The sequence below is a fragment of the Tursiops truncatus genome, chromosome 19 (genome assembly GCF_011762595.2).
Source record: "Tursiops truncatus isolate mTurTru1 chromosome 19, mTurTru1.mat.Y, whole genome shotgun sequence".
NCBI lineage: Eukaryota > Metazoa > Chordata > Mammalia > Artiodactyla > Delphinidae > Tursiops > Tursiops truncatus.
Window position 1 is genome coordinate 18,230,562 of NC_047052.1, and position 15,458 is coordinate 18,246,019.

The 15,458-nt window shown below is 45.4% G+C and overlaps 2 protein-coding genes across 6 annotated transcripts in view; one reads left to right on the forward strand and one right to left on the reverse strand.

The window, feature by feature from the left end:
- Positions 1-7,800, reverse strand: part of PRMT7 (protein arginine methyltransferase 7) — a 47,608-nt gene extending 39,808 nt beyond the window's left edge. The window contains exons 1-4 of one of the 5 annotated variants that reach the window (XM_073796350.1): positions 7,669-7,800; positions 3,857-4,032; positions 1,761-1,947; positions 819-855 (exon numbers count right to left, since the gene is read on the reverse strand). In XM_073796350.1, the coding sequence (XP_073652451.1) occupies positions 819-855; positions 1,761-1,947; positions 3,857-3,890 (258 nt within the window). In that variant the 5' untranslated portion in view covers positions 3,891-4,032; positions 7,669-7,800. Of the gene's footprint in view, positions 1-818; positions 856-1,760; positions 1,948-3,856; positions 4,033-7,247; positions 7,488-7,521 lie in introns of those variants that run through there. The other 4 variants (XM_019935634.3, XM_019935636.3, XM_019935635.2 and 1 more) reach the window with 4 other exon arrangements.
- SLC7A6OS (solute carrier family 7 member 6 opposite strand) lies at positions 7,794-15,341 on the forward strand. The gene is made up of 5 exons (XM_004327555.4): positions 7,794-8,015; positions 8,153-8,428; positions 12,283-12,486; positions 13,704-13,824; positions 14,569-15,341. The coding sequence occupies exons 1-5, from the start codon at positions 7,821-7,823 to the stop codon at positions 14,697-14,699; spliced, it is 927 nt and encodes a 308-aa protein (XP_004327603.1). The 5' UTR covers positions 7,794-7,820; the 3' UTR covers positions 14,700-15,341.
- Positions 15,342-15,458: the final 117 nt, after the last annotated feature.

The following is a 15,458-nucleotide window of genomic DNA, read 5'->3' on the forward strand; positions in this document are numbered from 1 at the left end:
TGTAATTCCCCAACAGCTCAGCAAAGGCACTCAAATATTTGACGAAAATTAGAGAGGCACCTAGCCCCTCCCATGGAGCCTACACACTAATGGTGCTGAAGCAGGTCCTTCTGTCATAGTGTTACCAAGAAGTAGGCAAGCTGAGCAGTTAACCAGGGCTGGGTCAAGGAGACACCACACAGCCTCATGACGAGCCCTGCCATGTTCCCTGATCTTTCTGCAGTGCACTGCTCAGTTTTTAAGTGTGGCCCTGCATCCTTCTCCTTCAAGCCTCCCAATTTCTGAACCATCTGGATGAGGCTGACTAGTCAAGCACTCTGGTAGACAAGGAAATCCTGGGTTGCTAGCCATCATAAGACCAGAACTGTTAACATTTACTCAAACAGACAAAGAAAACTCAGATGAAACAAAGGACAAAAGCTGAAATGTAATTCTGCAGTGAAAGCCAAATATGCTTTACAAAATACAGTCTGCAGTGACCTCTAGAGATTTTATTTTAAAATTACAAACTGACTATACGAGGTAAAACTGTGTAATCAAAGTATTTTTATCTAGAGATCATGGAAATCAGTTAGTATGGCCCACTCACTGTAAATTCTAATAAATGAGGTCTGCAGAGGTCCCATGTTTTCTCCAAGGTCACGCTCAAGTCAATAACAGAGCAGGAAGTAGGACCCAGCTTCCTGATTTCCCAACCACTACACCGTACTGCCTCTCTGCATCATTCTAACATCATGCCTCTGGGGGAAGTTTTTAACCTTCTTGTAATGGAAGGTTTCAAACACCACATAAAGATAACAGTTTCCTTCTATACTTACCCTGTCTTTGTCATGCAGCATATCAGCATAGGATGACCTAAAAGAATAAAAAGACAGGTCAGAAACTTCTGCTAATAATGATAAACATCAACATATGAGAATATTTACATATATAAATATATTCTTTTATCAGATGGAACAAATATCTAGGCCCATTTTAAACTATTTTAATAGAGCTATAAGCTGTCATTCTCCTGTACTGCAGAAAAAAATCTCAGAGACAGATGTTTATTTTCAGTAAAGAATCTCAGACTAAAAATGCTGATAGTTAGGCCTGTCACAGTAATTCCATAGTCCTAGCATACTGATCATGTTGTACATCATACGATTTTTTCCTCAGGAACAACTCAGATGTGTCCAATACTTTACATAATCTTGCATACATTTGTACATTGGGATGATCACAGATGTAACACTGGGGAGAGGAATCGGGGAAAGGGAAAGTATATGCCTGCTGTATATGTGAAGGGTATCATGCCTGGCACTTTCCCTTGGTTGTCATCAGGGACAACGAAGAAGCATTCACCAAACTACAGGGAGGAAAGCTGCTTATCCATATTTTCTATTGTAGTAATTCAAAAACTTGAAAAATCTCTGGCAGGGTCAGGATAAGCCCCCAGAACTCAACAGGCTCAGCCCAAAGATGCTTTCTGAGAATTCCAGGTGAGAGTTAAGGCACTCTCATTAAACAGAGGACCTCCAGCTTTGGGTCAACATCAGAATTAATGAAGAGCTTATTTTACATGCAGATTCCCACAATACACACAAAGAGCTTCTGATCTAGAAGATGGAGCTGGAGTCTGGAAATCTGCACTTGAACTGGTGCTCCAGGTAACTGTGACACAGGTATTTCATACTCTACATTTTGAGGAACACTGCACCAAATGCAAAGGCTTCTTTTTTTTTTAATGGCATACCAAGGTTTTTAACATTTGAACTCACCTGCGAGTGTTTAGTTGAAATCTGGTCCTTTCTACTTTTCTCCACCTTTTTTTTTTTTTTTTTTTTTTTTTTTTTTTTTTTGCGGTACACGGGCTCCGGACGTGCAGGCTCAGCAGCTGTGGCTCACGGGCCCAGCCGCTCTGTGGCATGTGGGACCTTCCCGGACCGGGGCACGAACCCGTGTCCCCTGCATCGGCAGGCGGACTCGCAACCACTGCGCCACCAGGGAAGCCCCTCTCCACCTTTTAAGGGGCATTTTCACTCCCCCATCTTCCCTGCCTCACCACCCACTCACTCCCCTGACTCCACTGACATCACTCTTCCTAAGCACCACCAGCTCACTCACGTCATTAACATCCAGGATTTCTCTGACCCTGCTGGACACTCCCTCTTCCTGAAACGTTCTCTTCCTTTCTACTCTCTGGCCATGCCCTCCTGGTTGTCTTGCCTCGTCAGCTATTCCAGGATTCCTTCTCTAGTCCTCTACCTTTCACATTCTACACAATCTCTGAAACCCTGCAATCTCTTCCAGTTTCAACTCTAACAACTGCAAACTGTCTCCAGACCCATATTTATCTGCCCAGTGGCATTTCCATCTGGATGTCCAAAGCCAGATACCTAATCTTCATCACCCCAACAACACCCATTCCTCCTGTGTTCTTCTCAAGCAACAAGAGTTCCATCTACCTAGTCACTCTAACCAGAAATCTTGGTGCTTACTTCATTTTCTCTCTCTCCTTCCATCACTGCATCCAATGAGTTACGAAACTCAAGCTCTCTCAAAGCTTTTTCCTCCTCTCTCCACCTCCACTGTCTCAGCCTTGGGGTTGCAATATCCACCCAAATGCCCATATGGTTTTCACACCCTCCAACCCACTTTCCACACTGCTCTCAGGTTAATGTTCCAAAATGCAACCTAATCTTTTTTCTTCCCCATTTAGCACCTCAATCACTCAGAAAATAACGTCCAAAATATTTAGAAAGAAAGTAATGTGTTTGAGCCCTTACTCTGTACCAGACATTGTACTTCATTCACTCATCAAATAACCCTAAGAAAAGGGTATTATATGATGAGATATACATATTGTTATACTGAGGTATATACTGTTATACTGTATATGAGGCATATATTACTACATTGATCCTGAGAGAAGTTTAGTAGCTTGGCTAACATCAAGCTACTTGACGTTAAGAAGTCAAGTAGCTTAAGAAGTGGCTAAACTAGAACTTATACAATCAGGTTCCTCTTCCTGCATTTTGCTACCACCAATTACAACATGACCCCTGCCTACCTTTTCAGCATCCTCTCTCACTATAGCCCTAATTTTGCACCACACTCCAGCCACAATGACTTGCTAGCCATTCCTCAAACTAGCTCATCTGGAAGTTTGCACATAATCCCTGCTGCTCAGAAAGCAATCTCCCTCTCTTTAGATTTGGGAAATCATTCAAATATCGCCCTCCCAGCCCAGTTGGTTCTTGCTGCTTCCATGTACTTTTGTGCCCATTTCCACTGACTTTTATCTCATGGTGTCATAGTTTTTTATATGTCTGTCTATTCCACAAAACTGCATGTTCTTTGAGGATGAGAACCTTATCTTTGTCATTTTGATATTCACAGCCTTAGCACGGTGTTATATGCACTTAATGATTGCTAAACAACAGTAACTCACTTACATACTTTTAAACATCCCTCCAAAGGAAAAAAAAAAAACCTCATTTTTTCCCACTTTTTCCATTAAAGAGAATTTAACTATATGATAAATGTGCCACCATTTCAGTGACGCAAGTAAATAATTAAACTTCATAAACTCGTCTACTACTACTGAACTTTGAGTCCTCTTTGGTCCACAAGACAGATCCTCGGGGACTCTGGTACAGCTGCCACAAAATGTCTGACTCTCCACACAGGCATAACTTTGCCTAACTCCCACACAAACCTACCTAGCTGAGCAGACCTGCTGGTGATCAACACCTGCCCTGATCAGAAGCACTGGGTGACAGCCTATTCCCCACTCAGACTAGATTCCAAGGCATCTGCTTTGAGATCAAGGGCCCCACCCAGCTGCAGCCAACTGTGGAAAAACCCTTGTTACCTTGCGATCTCCTGGTGGTAATCATAATGCTCATCCTCCTCCAGCCACTCCACAGATCCCGTGGTTGGGTTGGCCCGCCCACAGAAGACTTTCATGGTGCCAATTAGCTCCTCAGTTTTAGCATAGAAAGGCAGCCTTGCCAGCTGCTTGTAGACAGGTCTGATCGTCAGAAATCTCTTCAAATTGTAATGCCCAAAAATGTAGAGGAGAAAAAAAAAGAAACCAAGAAATAGACAAAGATGTCAGAGCCACTGAAAATATGTTAATCAGCATTTTAATCTTTCCAGCAGAGTTACTTGGTTTTATATTCAGCATATAACATCAAATACTATTAAGACAAAAACTCAGAAAGCTATCTGGGAACTTCAGCAGTCCTCAACGATTCCAATAGGGTCAAATGACCCTTACAGGTGCATCTGAGTACAGCCTCAGGTGAAGGCAGGTAAGAAGAGAAATAATGCAAAGGAAAGGGCTAGAAGGAAAGGAGAACACAAAGAGATCGATCAGGGTGGTGGTAAAGGAGTGTCACCAATACTGCCTCAGAAAGGTAAACACTTAGTTTAAGGAAAAATACAAAGAAAAAGCAATTCAAACCAACAAAGAAACCTCACCTGAACAAATAAATCAGAGCTATATGCAAACATGGCTAATCCCAGGAATATAACATTGAGCCAAAAAAGAAGCAAATCACAGAATACAAATGATTCCATTCATATGAAATTTATAACTATTCAACATAGAACAATATATTCTTCAGGGATCACACTAAAAAGCATGGCAGGAATGAGGATAGTGGTTACCTCTAAGAGGGAGGGGAAAAGGATGGAATCAACGAGGGCCACACAAGGGACTTCAAAAGTAACAGTATTGTTATTTTTCTAAAACTGGGTGGTGGGGGCTTCCCTGGTGGCGCAGTGGTTAAGAATCCGCCTGCCAATGCAGGGGACACAGGTTCAAGCCCTGGTCCGGGAAGATCCCACATGCCGTGGAACAACTAAGCCTGTGTGCCACAACTACCGAAGCCCGCGCGCCTAGAGCCAGTGCTCTGCAGCAAGAGAAGCCACTGCAATGAGAAGCCCGCGCACCACAACGAAGAGTAGCCCCTGCTCGCCACAACTACAGAAAGCCCGCACGGAGCAACGAAGATCCAACACAGCCAAGGTAAATAAATTTTTTTAAAAAAATTAAAAATTAAAAAACCCGGGTGGTGGGAATACAGGTGTCCATGATATTGTCATTCTTTATGCCTCACTATTTTTTATGATTACTTATCCACTCCATATTCAATTTTAAAAACAATTTACTTATCCACTCCATATTCAATTTTAAAAACAATTTTTAAAAACCTTTCTCCGTCTGAAAAAAAAACAAAGGCTTCAAATAAATGTCACCAGATGCATATCTTATATGGTCTGTTTCTCCAAAGGTATCTATTTCTGAGAGATAAACACCAAAGCTCAAAGTCTGAAAGTACTTCTCAGCAGATATGGCCTCTCATAGTGCCCTCCCTCTTACCATTCAGAAAACAGCAAGTGTTCCACACTCCCCTTCATTTCTTGATAAACACTGATCCATCATCAGGAAACCTTAGAAAGAATGCCTACTCCACAGGACCCTAAACATTCCTAAGGCATTTTACTGCCAAGAGTTACGTTCTTTTGAAGTTATCTAAACTAAGTAAACACTGAATTCTTATACTAGAGGATGGAGAACAATCTTTTCTGAAAAGACTCAGGCAGTCACTGGACTGGCTCAAAGTAGTCAATTTGTCCTTCAGTAAAACTCTACCTCTAACTCTACTTCAGCATGTCTAATCTCTAATTTAGTGGCTCTCAAGCTTTCTGACAACCCCAGTAAGAAATATGCTTTACCCTGAGACACAACATACACACACACATGTAAAGTTTCACGAAACAATACCTAGTCTTCCTGTAGGCAAAACCCTCTGATATAGTCCACTGTATGTAATTTTTATTTTTAATGCTGGTCACGATCCACTAAATTGATTTAATAACTCACCAAAGGGTTGCATCCTACAGTTTGAAAAGCGCTGCAACAATCAGCTCTGCACATCTCTGCTAATACTTATTATTAAAAGACAGAGTATCTAGAACTACCGTAATTTGTAATATGCTTTAGATAACCGTGTCCAACAAATGCTGTAGTAGACAAAAGTTTAAAAGATGGGTAGGATTTAGGTGGGTGAGAAGAGGGAGAAAGCACTTCACCAGATTAGAAAGGCTTAGACAATCATACACAGTGAACTAATCCATTTAGCTGAAGTTTCACTGAACAAGCGGTCAAACATGTTGGTGGGGTCCATGTTGTGAAGAGTCCTGAAACCCTTATCCTGTGGTCCACGTGGAATCAACCATAAAGTCACTTAAAGGTTAAGAGTATAGTAAAGAACTGTAATTTATAGAATTCCCTTTTCACCTATGATGTTGCAGAGGCTGTAACTAGGACCACAGTGTCTTTTCAGATCTGTAGAGAAGTCACTGGTTTCATATAAGTCTAAATAAATGTTTGAGGACAGGAACCATGTCCTGTAACCTCTCTGGGTGAACACTAAACATCTTCAATGGATGAATCTCTTCGTATTATTAGGATTTGTCCTCTCCAAGAAGGAGCCCATACTCCAGATTCAGGATACTCTAACCTCCTCCTCATTCTACAAGAGCTGGGAATTCACAGGGTTAATGGAAATCACCATGCCAAGCCCTAATTGCTTTACTAGTCAGATTTCAGAGCAGACGCCTGTCTGGTTCATTTATTCAAAATTTACTAGGCACCTTCTGTATGCCAGGCACTGTATTAGGACTAGAGAACTATCACAAACAATACAGAAGAGATCCTTGTCCTCCAGGAATTTACAGACCCTAATGGGGGAAAGAGAGTAAATATAAATATACAATTAAAGACTACCTGAGGGCAAGAAAGGAAATATACAGGACGCTATGAAAGAGAATAACAAAGTTATGGAAAGACTCTCTGAGGAAAAGAGCATCTAAGTGGAGGCCTACAGAATAACCCAGGTTAAAAGCTGTGAAAGTGCAATGCTCATATTTCAGGAATCCTTACCCCAACTTTTCCAAGAAAAGGTCCTAAGATGTAAAGAACCAGGTGCAGAGTGACAAAAGCCTGAGTGACTGAAGCACTCTGAGCAGAAGAAATGATGGGCGACTAGGGGTGGGCTTCTGCAATGTCGGCTGCGGAAAGGTGTTTGGATTTTGTTCTAAATGCACTGGAAGCCACTCAAGGGTTTTAAGCAAAAGAATATCTACGTTGGATGTACGCTTTTACAGGGCCGCTCTGGCCAGTGTGTGGTAGATAGACTGGTTTCCAACTACCGAGATTTCCAACTACTGAGAATACTGTGACTGGGAAATACCAGTGAGCCAGGGAACCGTGGCCCAGTCGGGGCGCGATGGCTGAATCTCCGTTAGGATTGCGACGCGGGTCTCTATTGCTGAAGGGAGGCACCAAGTACTATGATCCAGGTCCCGGCGGAGGTGCTCAGTAACAGGCCCAGCTAGAAGCAATGACCCGACTGGATGGCAGAGCCAGGGACCGCCTACAACCCCGCACTACCGCCGGCCCGGGAGCTCTGAGCAGCCCCATACGGATTCTAGAAAGTTCCTCCAGCGTCCCGAAGAGATGCGTACCCCAGTGTCCGAGTACGACCATGCCACATTCCTCCGCCGAAGCCTTGTGCTGAGCACAGGATGCTGGCTGCACCCGACCCGTCAACCGCGACCCCACCTTCCCAACCAGCCCGGCGCCTCACCAGCCCTGAGAACCTCTCCACTCACTTCCGCCGCCACCGCCATCTTGCCGCGGCAGGCGTTCAAAGGCGGGACTTCCCTAGGCCCGCTGAGCGGGCCGTGGGTGGGGCCCGGAAGCAGAACTGGAAAGCTCTTCCGTCGCACCCCGCGCATTCCCATAGTGCTCCACGATAGCTGCTATGGAGGCCGGCATGACAGCGGTCCTGCGCGTGAAGCGGAAACGCAGTGCGGAACCCGCTGAGGCACTTGTCCTTGCCTGTAAACGCCTCTGCTCCAGCGCAGTTGAGTCGGGAGCCCAAAAGACGCCTCCGGAGGATCTGGAGAGAGCAGCAGAAAATAATGTCTTCCAGTTGGTGGCCACCGTGCGCTCCCAGGTATAGGGCCGGGAGGGAGCCAGTGTGAAAGGGATCTTAGGGCGCAGCTGGGGCGCATCATTTTCCCTAACCCTTTCACGAACCCCTGCTTATGCCGCCCCACACCCCCGCTTTTTCCCCCTCCCCACTCCCCGCAGGAGGAGCCAGTACAGCCGCTTGTGCGAGCCGCCCTGCGCCCGTCCCAGGGCAGCCAGCAGCGTATCCGCCGTCATCTCCGTGCGTCGGCTCGGGAGATCCGGCAGAACGGCCGCTACAGGGTAGTCTCTAGCCGCCGATCCTCGGGAATTCCTTCGGGCGGCTTGGGGTCCGAGGACGCGCCGGGAAGCCCAGAAGCCGCCGAGGACGCAGGCTTCCAGCTGTTGGACCTGGTCCACGAGGAAGGAGACCCAGAGGCCGCCGCGATCTCCTGCAAAGTGAGTACACGCCGGGAGTCGAGCTCTGGGCTTCTCGGGACAGAGAGTACGCAAAGTTAGCACACAGTTAAGGAGGGTACACATGGCTTCACTTTAGAGATGGATGATCCATCCAGCTTGATGGACATGTTTTACAGGTTAGATTATCCATTCAACAAGTATTTACTCAGCGCCCACTATGTGCCAGGCATGGTTCTTAGGTTCTGTGGATAACAGCAGTGAGGACCTAACATTCAGGTAGAGGAGAGAAACATCAAACAAATTCAATGTTAGATGGTGAAATGGGCTATTGGGGGCGGGGGGAGCGTGCTCCCATTTCAGTGTCATTTTCACTGAGAAAATGACTTTTGAGTAAAGACTTGAATGGCAAGGCACTGCGGATATCTTGGGCAGAGGGATTCCACACTGAGGAGCTCTAAGTGCAAAGACCCTGAAGCTGAATTTGTCTGGTGTTTGCAAGGTCATTGTGCATGGAGCCCAGGGGGATGGGAGAAGATAGTAAGGAATTTGGGGAGAGGATACCGGCTAAACCCTTTCAACTAGGTAGTTGCAAGGATACACTGCCTTTCACCCAGAGATGGGGAATCACTGGAGGATTCTGACCAAGGTAAAGAATCCTAAAGCAGATGGGAAAACTCATCAAAGGGAGGTTAAAGGACCAGGCCTGGGTAGCATACCAAGCTTGAGGCAGATTTTGGATTAGAATGCAAGTCTTCTCACATTTAATTCAGTGTTAACTTTTTTTTTTTTTAAGTTTATCTTTGGCTCTGTTGGGTCTTCGTTGCTGTGCATAGGCTTTCTCTAGTTGAGGCGAGTGGGGTCTATTCTTCGTTGCGGTGTGCGGGCTTCTCGTTGCAGTGGCTTCTCTTGTTGCAGAGCACGGGCTCTAGGCGCGCAGGCTTCAGTAGTTGTGGCTCGCGGGGTCTAGAGCTCAGGCTCAGTAGTTGTGGTGCACGGGCTTAATTGTTCCGCGGCATGTGGGATCTTCCTGGACCAGGGATTGAACCCCTCTCCCCTGCATTGGCAGGTGGATTCTCAGCCACTGTGCCACCAGGGAAGCCCCCAGTGTTACTTTCTACTAATTACGTTTTCTAAGTTAGTTTTGTACCTCACTTCCAAAAAGCAAAGTCACGGGCTTCCCTGGTGGCGAAGTGGTTGAGAGTCCGCCTGCTGATGCAGGGGACACGGGTTTGTGCCCCGGTCCGGGAAGATCCCACATGTCGCGGAGCGGCTGGGCCCGTGAGCCATGGCCGCTGAGCCTGTGCGTCCGGAGCCTGTGTTCCGCAACAGGAGAGGCCACAACGGTGAGAGGCCCGCGTACCGCAAAAAAACAAACAAACAAAAAAAAAAAAAACCAGAAAGCAAAGTCAACTACATGCAGTAAGACCAAAGAAATAGAAAATTCTCAATCTAAGGTATGCCCCCTCTTGATAAACATTTTTCAGATCTCCTTTTAAGTTTCTGAAGTTTAAAAAATGAAATCTTGGGCTTCCCTGGTGGCACAGTGGTTAAGAATCCGCCTGCCAGTGCTCAATGCTGGGGACACAGGTTCAAACCCTGGTCCGGGAAGATCCCAAATGCCGCGGAGCAACTAAGCCTGTGCGCCACAACGACTGAGCCCGTGTGCTGCAACTACTGAAGCTTGCGCACCTAGAGCCTGTGCTCTGCAACAAGAGAAGCCACCACAATGAGAAGCCCGCACACCCCAACAAAGAGTAGCCCCCACTCGCCGCAACTAGAGAAAGCCTGCACGCAGCAACGAAGACCCAACACAGCCAAAAATAAAAAATAAATTTATTTTTTTAAATGAAATTTTTATTCAAAATATATCAAGCAAAAGATATTTAATCACATTCCTAGTATACGTGGATAACAATTTGGGCATGATGTCCATAGCCACCTCTTTTACCAAAACTAATTCCACACTGCATCATGAGTTACACATTTTTAAAAGCAAACCAATGTTCAGTGGAATCAAGTCAATTAAATAGCTCATTAAATCATATAAGAAAACCTAGTAGATAAGTTAGGAAGGATATAAACACAGATTTTCCCAACAATGCAATACAAACTGTAAACACATCAAAAATGTTTGTGCAGAGTAATTATTAAAGAACATAAATTTAAACTGAAAGCAAACTTGAGGTTTTATGCCTACTAGACTATCAGGAAAAGGGTTGCCGGTAGCTCTGCTGGCAAGGCTGTGATTAAAATTGTACGACTGTTGTGCTTAAAATTGATGCAAGCCTTTGGGAAAACAACAGGGCTTTACAGTAATATCAGGCATCCTAAAAATAGATTGGAGCCTAGTATTTTAAAACTATTTTTATTGTTTGTATTCTAAAGCCGTCCAAAAATCTAAAGAGATTTTTTTTGTTTTTGGCTGCGTTGGGTCTTCGTTGCTGCACGTGGGCTTTCTCTAGTTGCAGCGAGCGGTGGCTACTCTTCCTTGTGGTGCACAGGCTTCTCATTGCGGTGCCTTCTCTTATTGTGGAGCTCTAGGCGTGCGGGCTTCAGTAGTTGTGGCTCGCAGGCTCTAGAATGCAGGCTCAGTAGTTGTGGCGCACGGGCTTAGTTGCTCCGCGGCATGTGGGATCTTCCCAGACCAGGGCTCGAACCCATGTCCCTTACGTCGGCAGGCGGATTCTTAACCGCTGCGCCACCAGGGAAGTCCCTGTATTGCTAGTTTTTGTAAATATTTTAACGGCTGCATAATTTGTTGAACTGAAGGCTGGGGGCTTGTGAGTTGGAACCAGAAGTTTTCTTGTGAGCAGCTTTGAGGTTGGTCAAGAGTCTGCACAAAAACTGACATCTCTAGTTCCTTTTGACTTTGGAGCAAGAAAGAATTCCCTGTAGCCTGTAAATGATGAGAACATTGGTCTCCCTTTATCTGCCCTGGCCATGGGACACCCCCCTCTTCCCCCTGTATAGTGTCTGGTTTGAGCTGCAGAGCTTCTGGTGATGAACCTGTCGAGAGTGACTGGCAGTATGTCCCTATGGTTTCCAAAGTGACCTGTGCTACCCTAGACAACACAGCCTCTTGCCACTGGAGCACATCTTACCTGGGCAAGTTCTATTCTGGGACAATCCATCTCAAACTATCAGAAAAAGGATTATAGGGCTTCCCTGGTGGCGCAGTGGTTGAGAGTCTGCCTGCCAATGCAGGGGACTCGGGTTCGTGCCCCGGTCCGGGAGGGTCCCACATGCCGCGGAGCGGCTGGGCCCGTGAGCCATGGCCGCTGAGCCTGTGCGTCCAGAGCCTGTGTTCCGCAACAGGAGAGGCCACAACAGTGAGAGGCCCGCATACCACAAAAAAAAAAAAAAAATACAGAAAAAGGATTATAGGGGAGGCCACTCCTCATTTGTGATTAAAAGCAGGATGTCAGGGTGAGCAAGCCAAGTGGTGGGTGATGGCTGGTGGTAGTCACCAGGGTCCAGGAATCGCCCTTAGGCCCCTATAGGAGGCCGCACAAAATGCAGACCCATTTGGGGGTCAACCATAGCGGTGCTGCTGTCGGCCTGTGGATCTCCAAGGGGAGAACATCATACCAAAGGAGCTCAGAGAAGACCTGTAGAAGCAGAGCCTGGGGGCAAGACTAGCCAGCTCTGCTGGCTCTCCCCTTCCTCAGGCGTCTTCCCATGTGCTCTTATGTCAGCCAAGCACAAAAGAGCAGGAAGCTTCTATCTTAAAAAAAGTACTAAACTGAGAAGAGACTAGTAGGCCATGGGGATAAGAATCTTGAATTCAACATAGAGAACTGCAGGGAGGCTTCCTTCACCGAGGTCTTAGGTTCCTCCTCTTGGGACATCCATGTTTTAAGTTATGCATGTATCATCTGCTGTTCTCTTTACAGACATCTGACCCAGATGTGATCCTCTGCAATTCTGTAGAGTTGATCCGTGAGCGGTTGACTTTATCTGAAGATGGACCAAGAGTTGGGTACCAGGAGGAACAGAAGGACAACTATGTGTATGACATTTACTATTTGGACATGGCCACTCCAGGATGGATTGAGAACATCCTCTCTGTGCAGCCCTATAGCCAAGAGTGGGAGTTGGTAAGGGGGCCCATGAGGCAGGGGGCATGAGGCAGCCTCAGTTCATTTTCTAGTCACATGCTTTGCCTCCCTAGGTTCTACTCCTGATTGCCATTGTTCTTAGTTCTTCTTATCCTTGCTTAAAAGGAAAAATTTATGCTAAATGCCTTTTAGAAACCTGGGTTTAGTGCAGGAATTTTGGGAAAGACAGTCTACATTGATAATTTTTGCTCTTAATGAGTCTCTTACAAGGTTTGCAACATAGTCTTGTTTATGCAGTTGGCCCTGTGTAATTTGCAGGTTCCGTGGGCTCTGCATCCCCAAATTCAACCAACTACAGATCAAAAATATTCCGGTGGGGGAAATTCCAGAAAGTTACAAAAGGCAAAATTTGAATTTGCTGCACATTGGCAACTATTTACATAGTATTTGCATTGTATTAGGTATTACAGGTAATCTAAAGATGATTTAAAGTATGTGAGAGGAGTAAAGCAACTATACTCCAATAAAAATTAATTTAAAAAATAAGTAAAAATCTAAAAGAATAAAGTATATGAGAGAATGTGCATAGGCTATATGGAAATACTTAGCCATTTTGTGTAAGAGACCTATGGAAACAAAAGCTCTTTTTTTTTTAATTGTATCTTAAAGGGTGAAAAACGTTGGATTAAGAAAGCTAACATCCTGACGTTATTAAATTCTAAAATTATTAATGAGAAAAGTTAAGGTCTACCTCTCATCCTCTTATTATGAGAGAAGCACCCTATCCCACACCTGCACTATAACTAGTCTCACACCTTGGTACCCACCTTGGACTACTGCATAGCCCCCCTCCTTTCTGCATTTCACACTTGGGTTTTGGCTCTAACCTTTGGCATCACCTGTAATCCATATAATCCCTCTCCTACCTGGCTGGCCTTCAGCAGTTTGAAGATCACTGCCATCACCTGCTCAGAGCTGTCTCTCCTCCGCACCCTGCTGCGTTCCCTTCTGGTAGAGTTCAGATCATCCAACCGGGAAATGTGGTTCCTGGAGCTGGACTCTGAGTAGAGTAGGGCTACCGTCTCCCTCTCATAGCCTAAGGTTACTACAGCCTCTAGCAAACTAACACCTATGTTTTCTCTTTTTCACACATCACCCTTAAATGACATCTCTCCAAGTTGGTCTGCTGATAGCTTCCCCCAGAGCATAACTTTAGAGGTTTTGACTTATACTCATGTTTATTTTGAGATGTGCAGGTGAATGATGACCAACAACCAGAGGACATTTATGAAGATGAAGATGATGAGAACAGTGAGAATAATTGGCGCAATGAGTACCCAGAGGAGGAGAACAGTAACGGAGATGAAGATTCCAGAGGTAGGTGGTAGCAGCCCTGGTTGGGGAGGGACTGATGGGATCTGGGACTGAGGTGTGAGCAAGGTTGACAGGTGTATCTTAGCTGGTTTTCCTTCTCTGCCCTTTGAGCTCCACCAGCTTGACCACAAGCTGGTGGAGCTGTAGGACATGCAAGGACCAGTGTTCCCAGGGGGGCTGCTGGAGGTATAACGTCAGTTAGGCCTGGGTTCAGATCCTTAGTTCTTTCATTGCCTAGCAATGGTCCCTTTCCCTCCTACTTTGAATAGAGTGCTGGAGAGGTCTGCCAGTAGGAGTGGGCCCAGGGTTTTCACAAACCAAAGAACTGTTGCATTTACCTGTGCAACAACACAGACATGGTACTTGGGGGAAGAGGAAGGAAGGATGCTTTGGTACCACAGTTCTTTGACTTTCTTGGTGTTTGATGATAGAGGAACAGTTAATCAAGCTATGGGATATTCTATTGGGGAAGTGGCAAGGAACAAAATTATATTTGCAATATGACTACAACTATTATAACAACAACAAAAAAATACTGAGGGGAAAACGACAAAGCACTCCAATGTTAAAGGACTTGGTTTACATGGTAAGAAGTTTATTGCTTTTCTAAAAATTGTTCTATGTTCTCTTTATTGAGCAAGTATTTTATAATAGGAAACAAAACAGACTTTTTTGAGAAGGGAAGGGGCTTTTGTGGTCATTTAGAAAACCATACAATTAGAGCCCATTCCTGTTATCTCATTCTAGTCTCTGATGATTACAACAGCCTCAGTGAAGAAGAAGGAGACAACAGAGGACCACAGATGTGGAGCAAATACCCTTTGGATGTGCAGAAGGAATTTGGCTATGACAGCCCCCATGACCTGGATTCAGACTAATGATCCTGTGATATCCATGAGGTTCTACCACAAGCCCCTGAGGGTTCTGTGACTGCAGTGTCAGCCACACTAGTTAACATCCTCTCGGGTTTCCTAGCTTAACACGTGGAAGGAAAAAGCATATCCAACAGCACCATTCCACCATGGTGAAAACTTGCACTAAGGGAGTCCGTCTTTTCTACTATCTGTAGGGCCCCCCTTCGTCTCAATCAAAACTGACCTTAGAGTCTGGGGGCGGGGGAGATGCTGTGAAAGTGAAGCTTCCTGGCCCAGACATTTTACCTGCATTCCCATTCTCCTCCTACGCCAAAGCCAATTAAGGGGAAGAGAGTCTCCCGTTTTGTCAGCACTAAGACTGGGCTTTCCCAGGCCACCTGCCTCCAGTAAAAGGCTGTTTCTTTTGATAGAGAGAGTCTAGAAGGGCTGCAGTGGGTCCCTTGTAGTGGCACAGACTGGATAGTAATGGCCATTAGGAAAGAAAGTAGAATCTGCCTGAGCCATGAGAGGTTTTAGTTAAAAGCTAAGAGCTCCCTGCTTCCTGACTCTGATAATGGCTGTAAAGATTGCTAGTTTCCTCTGGCAGTGGTGCCAAGGAACAGGGTATGTATGAATCTCTTTAATAAAAACTAACTTTGAACAAGAGAGCAAGTAATTCCTTTAAAACGTTTTTAAATCTGACTATCTTATATGCTTTCCCACCATACTCCCTGATCCCTTTACCCCCCACCAAAAAGGGGGAGGGGTTGGTGAGAAGTTTCA